Here is a 14,569-nt window from a genome sequence, read left to right on the forward strand (position 1 = left end):
TATAATCCAGAACTTTTTTTGGTTTTAAAAAAAAAAAAAGTAATTTTCACCCAAGCCACAACTACAGGAAATGACACAGTGCTGATTAAGCCATTCATCTCCTCTAACATCTTGCTTCATTTGTCAGTATATTACTTTTTATATTTAGTGAATGCCCTATTCATTTCCCGCGCTGGCCCGGTTGGTGGCGCGCACTACAAAAGACGGTGCGGAAATGACGCGTGTCCTTCAATACAGAGTAAAAATGTTGTAGAATCACATATAAAGGGCATAGCATGCATTGCCTATGTCATATTTAAGCGACGGCTCTATTCTTTTGTTGTAATACAGAATTCAAGCTTTGGGGTGTGTAAAAACAACATACTATATATAGCTTGAAGTTTGAAGTTAGTTTTTTGGTGTCTGCTTTATATTAATTTTTACTTTTGAGTTACATTTCAGAGTTTGTGCTCTTTTCTGTTTGTGAAACTTTTACTTCAGTGAAGGAGTTGAATCAGTACTTTGACCTTTATCAGAGACCTCTGCATACCTCGCTAATGTTCATTTTTCAAGTATCTGCACTTCTCCAGTGTGAGTACCTTTGTCACCTGTGGTATGGCGACGAGGTTATTGATCGAATCCTGTTCTGTAGTATTATTGTGGTAAAATAATATATAACTTTAATAAAATGCAATCACTCAGTTTACAACAAACTCGAAATTACATTACAGTACTGTAGAGATTCTCAGTGTGGTGTTAGGACATTAGTGGTATGTGGGCTCCCTCTAGTGGTACGCGAAAGAATCACTGCCTAAAATATACTAGTTGTATTTAACGTTTAAATTCAACAGATTTGCATTTACTTTCTAAGGAGTGATGTTTTTTAAAAACATTTATTTTGGTAGAATCTTAACTTATATGCAATACATCTTAACTGAATTATTTGTTGGGCATTATTTTTTTTATTTGACTGTATTGAGGCGCATTGTTGATGTTCAAACGATATAATATTACAGTGGCTTACAATAATGTTTAATATACTTTTTAGGAATAAAACGTCTTTCGATGAGATTTTATGAACACTTAAGCCAACTAGGTTACTGTTATTTTCATGTTGGTCAGGCTGCTACTTGGAGAGCTATTTGATTTAAGTGGTACTTTGTAAAAAATAAAAATAAAAAAAAAAGTGTGAGAACCATTCATCCATTTTCTGAGCCGCTTCTCCTCACTGGGGTCGCGGGCGTGCTGGAGCCTAACCCAGCTGTCATCGGGCAGGAGGCGGGGTACACCCTGAACTGGTTGCCAGCCAATCGCAGGGCACATACAAACAAACAACTATTCGCACTCACATTCACACCTACGGGCAATTTTAGAGTCTCCAATTAATGCATGTTTTTGGGATGTGGGAGGAAACCGGAGTGCCCGAAGAAAACCCACGCAGGCACGGGGAGAACATGCAAACTCCACACAGGGGGGGCCAGGGATTGAACCCGGGTCCTCAGAACTGTGAGGATAACGCTCTAACCAGTCGGGCCACCGTGCCGCCGTGAGAACCATTCCTTAGTAGTAATTCCTGCTGTAAAATTATGCAATGTACTATTCCTGACACTAGATGGCAGCCTACGCCAAGTCTATTAGTTTTGAATTCATCGCAGTCACATGAATAATGTTCACTCTATGGACTACTAAGGTTTTAAGAACACGCGCACACAAAAAGGTCCTTATTCCTCAAATTCATGTTTGGACTACTCTGGTGTGGAAGAACGTATTTAAGAGAATTGTTATGGGCTCTAAGAATGATTTGTGGCAAATGTGTTGTGTTTTGTTTGTCTGGTGTTCACTAACTCTCCATCTAATATAAAACAACAACAACGACGACGACGACAAAAACCCAAACACATCCAGGTAAGCTGTATTTCTTCAGGTGTCATCATTAGCTAATTTAACAGTCAGCTCACAACATTAGCTTAGCTATGGGCTCACTTTCCGATATTCTGTCTCCTCCAGTGTGTCTTTTCCCCCCTTCTTTCTGTATCTGTAACTTCCACTGAAGTACCGAGCGTGAGTACTTTTTCACCTAGGCCTAATTATTTCGACATGAAATGGTAAGTTTCAATTTGTAAGCACTTTTTAAATGTTTGTGTTCAGGGTAGTCAAAGCAGTGAGCCTCATTCCCCTATACTAAAGGTGAAGAGAGCATCACGAGCAAATGGGGGTTGAACATCTTGTTCAGTTCGCTATCTCAGTATTGACTGTTTCTTGCTTGAGGATACTTTTACTCTGGGATTGAACCTGAAACCTTCAGGACCATCTTGAGCCAATCTGTCCTTAGCTGGTGCTATGCCATCCATCCACGGGTGAGCTGGAGCCTATCCAAGCTGACTTTGGGCGAGAGGCAGGGTGCACCCTGGACTGGTCGCCAGCCAGTCTCAGGATATATATAGACAAACGACCACACACAATAATGTTCACACCTATGGTCAATTTAGAGCAGGGATGCACAAACTATGGCCCAGGGGCCATTTGCGGCCCATGCCTTGCCTTTCAGCGACTCGTGGTATATACTAACCTAACAATTGACAAGGCCTACTACTTACTTTTTACACTGGGTGGCAAAGCGGGAGAAGACAAAGACTCATTGCTCACTTCCTTGTTTTCCACCAATCACACATAGCACAAAATAGTAAAAAACATTATATGTATAACATCACAAACAAGTAAAGATAATTCAGCGACCGTGGTGCAAAAATGTAAGATTTAAGTGCACTTTTCAGACACCTGCCGCTAGATAGCAGCAGCAACCTTAACCACATCTGGCCACCATCAATTCGAATGGGTTTTCATGCAGTGGAAGGGCAATATCAGTTGTTGGCCCTAATGCCCATGAAGCTGGTTTAGCAACCGCCAATAGAACCCACAGGAAAAGAACAAGGAAAGACAATACATTAGGTACTGTTGTGTTTTGTGCTGGTATTTTAGATGTTTTCAGCTTTGTTTGCATGTATTCATATTTTTCGGTACAGGGGTGTACAGAGTTCTCACAAGAAACACATTAGGTAACGGACACAACGTGTACAGTGTTAGCCCGCATATTTATGATTTGCAACTGAAAACACTGTCTTTTATAAAGGTATTGCTTTGTTGCCATCTTATGGCATCATAGTGCCAAGGAACTATGTTGAAATTAGTTGAGGAGCTTCAAGTAGTGTTTTTCTGCCATCTTTTGGCATCTATGACAATTATAATCGTTTTTTTTTTGGGAAGGGGGAAATGCATCATATTCATGCATATTTTTGCTAACCGCAGTCCCTATGTACCTGTACCTGATTCACTGTCTTGAACACAGTGCAGCTCTACCTCTGGTTGGCGTTCATCTCATGGCTCATGATAGGCTTTTGGCAGTATGTTAAACTCATTTCAAATGGCGATTTAAAAATGTTATATGCTGCGTATGTGTTTTCAGAGGCTATTTTTAAACAGTAAATGTTCTTTATCGTTTTTAAGCTCTCCAAAAGTGGATTTAATTTAAAAGTGCAATTATTGAAAAATGTGGGTCTATCTGGAGAAAAATGCGGGTGTATCTGGAGAAAGCCCAGACAAGAACGAGAACATACAAACTCCACACAGGAAGCGGAGCTGAGATTCAAACGCTGAACCATGGAACTGTGAGGCTGACGTGCAAACCACTCGTTCATTGCGCTACTCGCTTGTCCTATGGCGTACTTTAAATGACATTAAATTAGATGACTACAGTGGTGCCTTGACATATGAGTGACACGACTTATTTGCGTTTTTAAGATGAGAGCGGTCATTTGGCCGATGTTTTGCTTTGACTTGGAGCAAAAATTTTAGATACAAACAATGTATGGTGGCAGTGAACTCAGCTCACTTCACAACAAGCAGCAGTTTGGCAGCTAGAATTAGTTAACAATTCTTGAAAAAAGGGGCTTCAAGCTGCTTATTGCCAGTTTAAGTTTACTGGAAAATAAACTTTGCATTTTCCATTAGCTTAATACTAACCCATAATAGGAAACGCCATAGACGGGCTAATGAAAAGCATCTGTGTGGTGGTGTTATAACACTTGTTCCAATATATAACACTCATAACAATGAATATTTGAACACAAATGGTGCAGCAACAAATTTAGACCCAAAATATACCAATACTCACAGGTATATATTCTTTATCCTCTGGGAGAAATGACTAATATTACTGAAAATTACAAAGTCACTTACAGCAGTTAAGTGAAACTCTTCTTCGTTTGTCTGCATCACTGTATTATACTGCCACCTGGTGGCCAAGTCACACATACCAGAAAGGGCTGCAATTAATTAATTATGGTGCACAAACTGTTTAATTCTGTGCATTCTATTTAATTATGTTATTAATATTTACAATATGTTATAAAAATACAATATTAAAAATTCCTATTTTCCTTTTTAAAAAAACATAGTTTTTGTTTGGAGGGGTGTGGGGGGGAGGGGCTGTAACTGATTAATGGCATTTCTATAAATTTCAATGGAGAAAGTTGATTTGAGTTACGAACCTGGTAAGAAATTTCTATCTGGGCACCTCTATTCCTGTGAAGAGAATACAAGCACTCCTTGATGAATATGATCAATGTCCAAGTATGTGATTTGCATTACCTTGGTGATAGTATAAGTGTGTAAAATAATTAATGGCTTTGGTTGTTGTGAAACAGCATTTTTAATCCAGATGTAACTATTTGTTTTGTCTTAATTCGAGACAGATGTTGCCTCCGCCGCTGTCACCACCCACTAACCCCCCCACCCCCAGCATCCCCTTAACTCCTCCCTCACTCTCCCAGAGTATTAGCGCCTCTGTTGAGTGGAGTTGAGGAGTTCTTCCTCTTTCTTGTCCTCCCTGTGAGTCCAGCTGTCTCCTTGTTGCAGCTTCTTCTTCTTCGGCCCTCTACAATGGAGAGAGGGCAAATGTTGCCTGTGTGCCTTCTGAGCCTGTGCTGCAGCCTGTGTGTGGTTGCAGCCATCCAGAGGGTCCAAATGTTCCCCTATGGCATGTTAAGTGGAGATTCACTTTTGGAAGAGGGAGATGATGAAACCTCCAAAGTCTTATCTCTGCCTAAACCCTTCTACTTCTACGACACCCCCTTCTCTCAGCTTTATGTAAGTACATTTGCATGCTTTTACTTGCTCTTTTTGCCCCCCACTTTTGCAAAATGCATTCAAGTACTCTTACTTGGAAAAGTGAACATCTCTGTTTTCTCAAATAGCATGTAATTATTTTCTTTATTTAACATGTACATGCAGTGGTTCAACGAGCCCAAGACTTGAGCTTTTCCATTGAGTGCCAAGCAAAGGAAGCTAAATTATTGTCAACATATCACAAATTATTCCTGTTAGGTTTATGTTAACTTTTTTATTATTTTTTTTTTTTTACTGTTTGTGAGCTATATAATCAGATGGTGGTCTAAGTAAAAGGTAGTTAACACTGGATAGGGTAAAAGGGCTCATGATTGAACCACATGTGACCATTTTAATTGTGCAGGTGTTTTATTTTTTGTTCAAACTTATTATATTTAATATTTGGTTGCGTCTAATGTAGGTAATTAATACTGTATGAAGTACTGAGTAAATCAGAAATGCAAATGCAGTGGATATTAAGAACAGACAAGTAAACCGGTGTGTAACCACAATGATTTGAGATACAGTACTTGTGTAAAACACACCACTCTCTTACCATCACTTACAGTGGGTATAAAAAGTCTACACACCCATGTTCAAATGCCAACTAGTTTTGATATCATTAAATGAGATCAAGATAAATAATTTTAAAACATTTTCACCATTAATGGGAGCTATAACCTATACAACTCAACTGTTCTTTTTTTTATTGTTTTCAAGAGGGCAAGTATGATTGAAATAATGTGGTTGCAGAAGTATCCACACCCTATTTTAATAAGGGTGTGCCTACTGTATGTTCAGAATTATATTCAAATTTATGTGGGAGTCAGAACACACCAACCACCATTAACAGTGCCTCTTATTAATCCCAAATAAAGTCCAGATTTTCTAGTAGGCTTTTCCTGATATGTTTTTTCTTTCTAGTAGCTTACACTGACTGCTAGTAGCTTACACTGACTGCTATTTTGAACTGTTCATAATTCCCTCCAACTTGACTAAGGCCCCAGTTCCATCTGAAGAAAAACATCCCCAAAGCATGATGCTGCCACCATTATGCTCCACTGTAGGTATGACATTCTTTTGGTGATGAACAGTGCTACCTTTGGCATTATGGTCAAAATGTTTAGCCTTGTTTCATCAGACCGTACAAAAACATGTGAGGAAATGTGTTTTGCTGGAACTGGGGTCCAAGACAAGGTGGAGGGCATTATGAACAGTTTGAATTAGCTGTCACTGTTAGCAAAAATTCTTCAGGCTTCTGCTAGAAGGGAAAAAACCTTTAGGCACTTTAGATTGTGAAAGATGTGTGCTGACTCTCATTTAACATGATTTGGAATGTGATTGCTTAATTCTGAACACAGCCACACCTCAGTTATGAGAGGGTGTGCACACTTGTGCAACCACATAATCTCAGTTTTGGACAAGATTGAAAAAAAAAATAATAATTTGAGTTGTACAAATTTTTAAAACAATGTATCCTGGTTTTTTTTTTTTATATCCCAAAAACAAAAGCTTTCAGTGAAGTGGCTTATGTTCCTCACAAATGTTTGTGGTGCATTAAAAAAGGACTTGAGTCTACTCGAAGTCTCGGTGGGGGTGCTCATGTTTCCATTGCTCAAAAATACAATTTGAACTTTTATTTCTTCGTGACATTGTCTAGGTGGCCACAAACGGGATCATATCAGCTCAGGACTTGCCAATGGAGAAGCAGTATGTGGATGATGGCTTCCCCACGGACTTTCCGGTGGTGGCGCCGTTTCTGGCTGATATGGACACCAGTGGAGGACGAGGACAGATTTATTACAGAGTGACGGAGACGCCCAGCGTGCTCAACAGAGTGGCCCAGGTGTGTTGACATAAGAAAAAGAGCAAAGGGTTGTTATCACTTTCAAAGCAAATTGCACTCAAACAAACATTTTTAGCATTGTGAGTAAGTGGCCAAAAATTTTTGGGGTTGATTGATTGAACTTTTATTTGGAAAATGCAGGACAACAAACAAACAAAACAAAAACATTAAGAAATTAAACGTATCCCCCAAACATATCCCACCAAAATACATATACACACATACTATACATATAAACACACATACATTGAAACATACAACCCCCACATACCCAATTTTCCTTACGTGTGCACTGGATATAAAAGGTCTACACACCCCTCTTCAAATGTCAGATTTTTGTGACATAAAAAAAGAGACCAAGATAAAAATTTAAAAACTTTTTCCACCATTAATGTGACCTATAACCTGTACAACACCATTGAAAAATAATGTTTTCGAGAAAGGCAAAAACAAACAACTGAAATAATGTGGTTCCACAAGTGTGCACACCCTCTTATAACTGGTATGTGATTGTGTTCAGAATTAACCAATCATATTTACTATCACCTTATGTTAAATGGGAGGCAGACAGAGGTGAGTAGAGTGGGAGTCAAGTAAGAGTACACTGTTACTTTAGAATAATATCACTCAATTAAAAAGTAGTCCTCCAAATAATTACTTGTGTAAGAGTAAGAAAGTACCCAGTGGAAAAAATTACTCAAGTACTGAGTAACTAGTGCGTAACTTCTGATTTATTTATTTATTTTATATCAGAGTATGAATGTCAAATAAAATAAAAATAAAATATGAATGTGCAAATTCAGCTATTGCTGAACAATATGACTTAATCTAAAACATAATAAATAAAGTCTTTATAAACTAAATCTTTGTAAAATAACAAATTAAGGCAAATTCAACTCCAGGAAATGGTTTTATACTGTTTTGTTTCTACTTGTTAAGCAGCACAATACTCTAGGCTCACCAGGCAGATTATAAAAACAGGAACAAAGGTGCAGTGGATATAAAAAGTATACACACCCCTGTTCAAATGCCAGGTTTTTGAGCTGTAAAAGAATTTTGACCAAGATAAATCATTTTAAAACTTTTTCCACCATTAATGCGACATAGAATTTGTACAATTCAACTGATTTCTTTTTTGTATCAAACCCTAACCCTAACCCTGAAATCAACTTGAATGTGATTGACTTGGACTTGACGTTTAACTTGCTGCCTTCTTGGCCAGGTCACCATGGCAAAAGAAATGTTCTGTTTTAACTGGTCTTTTACAAGGTGAAAAAAAAAAAGTTTTAAAATAAATAAAAATGAATGTGGTTGCAGTGCGGTGACTGGTTAGAGCGTCTGCCTTACAGTTCTGACGACTGGGGTTCAATCCCCGGCCCCGCCTGTGTGGAGTTTGCATGTTTTCCCTGTACCTGCGTGGGTTTTCTCCGGGCACTCCGGTTTCCCCCCACATCCCCAAAACATGCATGGTCTCTTAATTGCCCCTAGGTGTGAATGTGACTGTGAATGGTTGTTTGTTTATGTGTGCCCTGCGATTGTCTGGCAACCAGTTCAGGGTGTACCCCGCCTCCTACCCGATGATAGCTGGGATAGGCTCCAGGAACTCCCTCGACCCTTGTGAGGATAAGCGGCTCAGAAAATGGATGGATGGAATCTGGTTGCACACGAATGCACTCCCTCTCATAACTGGCAAATAATGGGGTTGCACAAATCTGCACACCCTCATATGACTCGGATGTTACTGTGCTATGAATTCACCAATCGCATCCAAACTCATGCCACCTTCTAAAGTGCTTCTGACTAAACTCAAATAAAATAAAACTCAAATAATAATAATAATAATAATGTCACAGTAGGGTTTTCCTGACGTTGTTTTGCTTTCTAGTACAAGCTTGAAGGTTCAACCTTGGTTTCATCACACATTAATAAAATCCTGTGGGAAATATGTTACGGACCAATGAAACCAATGCTGAACCTTTTGGCCATAATTCCAAAAGCGCAAACACAGCACTGCTCATCACCAAAAGAACAACATACTTAAAGCGAAACATGGTGGTGGTGGCATTATGCTTTGGGAATGTTTGTCTCAGCTGGAACTGGGGTCTAAGTTAAGGGAATTGCAAACAGTTCGAAATAGCAGACAGTGTTGGTACAAAATCTTCAGGCTTCTAAGGAAGCAAAAAACGTCAGGAAAAGGCTGCTAGAATATCTAAACTTTATTTGGGGTTAATCAGAGGCACTTTAAATGGTTGCAGGTGTGTTGTGATTCCCATTTAATTTGAGTTAGAATGTGATTGGTTAACTTTAACACAGCCACATCCCAGTTATAACGTGTGCATCACTTTATTCCAGTTGTTTACTTTGACTCGAAAATATTTTTTTAATACAATGAGTTGCACAAGTTATAGGTAACATTAATGGTGGAAAACGTTTTTAAATTATTTTTGGGTTTTGTGTCTTTTTTTTTTTACAGCACAAAAACCTGGCATTTGAATAGGGGTGTGTAGAAACGTGACCTACTTGTGCATATGTTTAATATTCTAAAGTTTTGTTGAGCCTGGAATGGCAAATTTCCTTCCCTTACACCAAAAAGATTTCAAATGTTTTCTAGGACTGTTTTTGGCCTTGCAGATTTTAAATAAGTAGAACTGCTTTTTTAATTTTCTCTTCCCGCGTCCACCATGTGTTTGTTTATTCATCTGCCCACCTAGGAAGTCCACCAAGGGTTCCCGGACGCCAAATTCACACCCACCCACGCTGTGGTGGCAACGTGGGAGAATGTGGCTGCATATGAGGAGCCAACTCGAACCAGTGGGGAGGCGTCGAACAAGGTAAGATACATCCGGAGGACTTGAGTTCACGAGGAAAACACACAGTGAACAATTAGGCCAAATTCCTGGAGGCTTTGTACTCATTCCTCATCTTCTAATCTACCTCTTAATGTTTAAAGAGGTCAGAGGTCATATTTAAGGGCCAGCAAAATGTTTTCCCCTCCCTTCCCTTTCAGTTTACACACAGGTAGACACAAACTGTCTCAATCCCAAACTCTGTTGGTGACCACTTCCTCCTTTTGTTTAATCTTCCCATACCAGTTAATAATTTAACAAATGGTTGTCCTTTTTAATAAAAGCTGGGGAAAAACTCCACCTGAGGTTATCTTAAAAATGTATCTCTGAAAAAATGCCTGAATATGTATGCTGGAAGATGATCTAAATTAATATTAGTTGCCTCTGCCAGGGGTTTGCACTATAGTGAGTTTTGTATTTTATATATATATTTTTTTCGGGAGTCGAATTTCACATTTTTGCATGTTAAGCCAACCTGCAATACATTAACCTAATATTTTAGGAGGCCACAAGGCAGACTACATCTACTCCAAGAAACGCTCTACTGGAAGTCGAAATGTACCCCCCCAAAAATAAATTTAAAAAAACAATTGAAGAAGAAACAGAACCTTTGAGCAATGACACTGAATGTATCACCACTCAATGTACATGTACAGTACAATACACCCAAATGCTCTGCCAAGCGATTTAGTCAGTGGTGGGAAGTAATAAAGTACAACTATTTCTCTAATGCACTTAAATAGGATTTTGAGGTATCTTTACTTGAGTATTTATTTTTCTAACAATGTTTTACTTTTGCTCCCTACGTATGAAAACAGGTACCCTTGCAGTGGTGCCTTAAGATACGAGTGACCCGACTCACAAGATTTAAGAGTTAAGATTTGGATTGAGGGTCGGTATCGTATATAATTGACAGTACAAATTCATTTTTTCTTTTTACTCATGTGCTTTTATGTACCGGCTCTGAAATGTACTTAAGTACATCTACCAAATTCTTTCTATCTTTACATTTCTGGCACATAAGATGGATAGATGGATGGATGATGGAGGGAGTGGTTGGAGGAAAACCACAGGGGATCGCTCTGTGTCTTGCCTTCCCATCTGTGTTTGTCTTTGCTTGTGTTTCACAGGCTGTTTTATCTCGGGCCTCAGCCTTCCTCTTCCACCAACCCGACGGAAGGCAATATCAAACGTGCAGATATTAAATAAAATGCTAATCTCTTAGTGATGACAATTGCGTTGAAGCTGAAGACTTTGTGAGAATAGCGACGCGAGCCTGTGAACATATTAAATTGTTGAACATGTGTTAAGAGGAAGTTGTGGGCGGGGGTTGAATGGTCTTGCCCGTCCCAGCAGTCTGGGGGTCTCTGGACTGATAGCATCTTGCTTTGAAGACATTAGCCGGAGGTGCTGGGTGGAGTTCAGTGGGGGTGGAGTGTTGGGGGTGAGCGAAGTGATTAAGCGGAGTCCTGTGTGCCCGTCAGGATGTGTATTAGAGGAGATGCTTGTTCGGTCGGGGGAAGGGGGTCCATGATCTGCTGTAGAGATGACACTGCACGAAAATTTAATATCACGATTACATTCATCAAAATGATCTCTGTTATCAGTAATATCACTGATGCTTATCTGCTGCTTATTGTACAATGTTTATTTTATTTCTTCTTAGTCTATGATATCTTTATTTTATTATTACCAGCTATGTGTCTTGTTGCACCATCGGACCTAGAAGAATTTCTAGTTGGGAATGTACATTTTACTGACAATGGCAAAAACAAAACAAAACGATTGCGATTGTTTACCAATTACCATTACCACAATATTGCTAAAACAAACAAACATACAACTCTAGAAAAAAAATAAGAGACCGCTTCAAGCTGTTTATTGCCACTTATTGTTGTAGTTTACTGTCAAACTTAACATAAAACAAAGAAAATAACTGTTGTATTAAAAACAAACACATAGCTGAGACTTTAAGTCTGCTAGCATGTTAATGCTAACATATAATGGGAAATGCCATAGATATGCTAACCAATAGCATCTATGTTGCCATGTTATAACCCTTTAAGCAACAGATATTTGAACACAAATGCTGGAGAAACACAAGCAGACAATATAATATAACAATGCTCACAGGCATATATCATTCTTCCATTGCGGAGAACAACTAATATTACTTCTGAGGAGTTGGGACTGAGTTGTCTCCATGTATATCAGTATGTCAATTTTATACTGCCCCCAGGTGGCCAAGGCATACACACCAGCAGGAGCAGCATAATGTCCATTGAATTCAAGCAAAATGTGTCGCAAACATTGTTTACTTCTTTACATTCTATTTTTCCTCAGTAAAATACACATATTTTTTTTTTGTCTTGAGTTTGTTGTCACATTTCTGTTGGGCCAATTGTAAATACAAATATTGTCATGTATTTGCAGAAAATAAAAAAAATGGTCAAAAGACCCCAAACTATCCAGTGTTTTTGGTCTCTTATTTTTTTCCCAGAGCTGTACATATTAATCCCAAAGCACTGCAACAGCCCTATAATCCTAATGTGGCCCCCAAATAATATTGGCAGTATTCCACTCTTTTCTTACCTGGAAATGCAAATTAATTTTGTCTTCCACTTGATTCCACTTTTCCTGTGACTTTTTAAACTGTGTCAAAGCTGTGTCATTGTCGTTGATGTACTTTTGCGTCTTCTCAGTGTGTATTTAGACTTTCATTTCCCCCACTGTGTAAAACAATAGGAACTATTATGATGATCGACACAGGTGTTCTTACTGGCTCGAAGCCGATTGAACATTTGGAACTCCTTTCTCTCACAGTGTTTGTCAGGTGATGAGGGAATACAATGACACTGACTTAAACAATTCCTCAAGAGGTTCCTGTGTGTTGTTGTTCACCACATAATTGTATTTTCTGAGACTCTACGGTAAACTGAATTAGATTTAAGCATCTTTAATAATCCTTTTGAGTACGCTTCCAGGACATAACCCGTAGAAGCCCGGGATTGACTACTTTGATACAGTAAAAGGGCTTTAAAAACGTTTCCCTACGCTCTGCAATTCAAGCTTCAAGTTTACCCACTGGCATAAAGGAAGGAAGGGTGAAGGGAGGAAGGAAGAAAATAATGACAACAGGAAAAGGAAAGGTCAGATGAAAAACGTAAAATACAAACTTAGTTGTCACTGGCCCCAAAGTGATGCATGATGTAAAGTTGTGAGTTAAGGTTAGCAGTCGGGTTTTATTAGAACTATAAAGGTACCTTTGGTGTCCTCATAGGAATCAGTCGGTCATCATGACAATGTAGCAGAATAATAAATCTCTGAGGTCTTACTATAAGTGACCAAATATTTGCACACATACATGCACAATGATAAGTCTCTTAAAATGCATTTCTTTCATTTTATACTAGGCTTTACATGATCATGATTTTTGGGGACGATCACCGAGTTTAAAAAAAAAAACGATAACCGATCACCAATCCGATCACAAGATGGACCAATGTGTCTATTTAAATGACTTGTTCATTTACTGTATACACTTGTGTACTGTATACTGAGTGTCTTTAAAAGTATTCTCTAGTCAGGTCATGTATTCTAATCAGTGAGGTCAAACCAACATTACATGACAGAAATAATGGGTGCTTACTTACTGTAATGAAATTACTTGATTGTAATTAAATTACTTCTCACACACTAAAACCTTAGCGCATGATTCGACAGAACGCCGGCATGTTTATGTACAACCTATAGTGCTAGTACTAGCTTACGAGGCTACATAACGTTTTGTTATGACAAACGAGCCTCATTGTATTAAAAGTACGTGAACATACCTCAAGCAAGCCTTGAATTAAAGTACTCTCCCGAGCACCGGTGACCACTAGCACACGTTTTTTTCCCCAATTTGTTCTTATAATACAGTCTGTGCGATCCATTGTTATCGTCGTCGCCATGGTAACAAGCATATCCGGTTGCGTTTGAGTTGACAAGATAAAGCCCTGTGATGGTAAAAGATGGGATGCGGTGGTATCGGAATACAAGATTTTATTGCAGTAGTCTGACATAGTGCAATCGTGAAAGAGCAAATTTGTCTTGTAGTCTGATCCGGGCATTACGTGTTGTCTGCCTCGGATGTGTTGCCTGTCCCACACTGCCGACATGTTTTAAAAAAAAAATATATATATATTGCTTGTCAGATATTTACAGTACTACGTCAAAAGACTTGCGACAAGGCTAAACATAAACTAGCTTTTGGATTGAAATATACTGTTAACGATGACAATGCGACGTAAATGTATTTTACGGATCCGATCAATGACGTCGTTGAATGCTAATTATCGGCTGATACCGGTCAAGGCAATCAGGTAAAGTCTATTTTAGAATATTTTTTCCCATTGGATGTACATTATTTTGGCATGTCACACACACTGCTCTGCTAACTACAGTGTGTGTAAGACAAATAGTGACAGACGAACATTTTACAAGGTGACCCAACAGCAAGCGTTTGTTGGTGGTCACAGAGACTATTAAGTGTGTGTGCATGTGTCTATATGCCTTCCCTCACACACCCACTGTTCCGCTTGTAAAGGAAAGGTGACAAAAAAAGCCTTTGTATTTTTTTGTGTGGGGTGTCTGTGTGTTGCAATTAGTTGTCTTTCACCTGTGTGTCAAACACACACCTACACAAAGGGACACTCAGTGCAAATTGGCCTGGGGGTGGGTGCGGAGTGTGAAC

At 38.8% G+C, this 14,569-nt stretch overlaps 1 protein-coding gene across 1 annotated transcript in view; it reads left to right on the forward strand.

The window, feature by feature from the left end:
• The first annotated feature begins 4,834 nt into the window (after window positions 1-4,834).
• The window catches only part of nid2a (nidogen 2a (osteonidogen)), a 65,653-nt gene continuing 55,918 nt past the window's right edge, over window positions 4,835-14,569 (forward strand). The window contains exons 1-3 of the mRNA XM_061683482.1: window positions 4,835-5,124; window positions 6,803-6,988; window positions 9,700-9,819. Coding sequence (XP_061539466.1) covers window positions 4,918-5,124; window positions 6,803-6,988; window positions 9,700-9,819 — 513 coding nt within the window. The 5' untranslated portion in view covers window positions 4,835-4,917. The remainder of the gene's footprint in view (window positions 5,125-6,802; window positions 6,989-9,699; window positions 9,820-14,569) is intronic.

Source organism: Phycodurus eques, chromosome 1 (genome assembly GCF_024500275.1).
Source record: "Phycodurus eques isolate BA_2022a chromosome 1, UOR_Pequ_1.1, whole genome shotgun sequence".
NCBI lineage: Eukaryota > Metazoa > Chordata > Actinopteri > Syngnathiformes > Syngnathidae > Phycodurus > Phycodurus eques.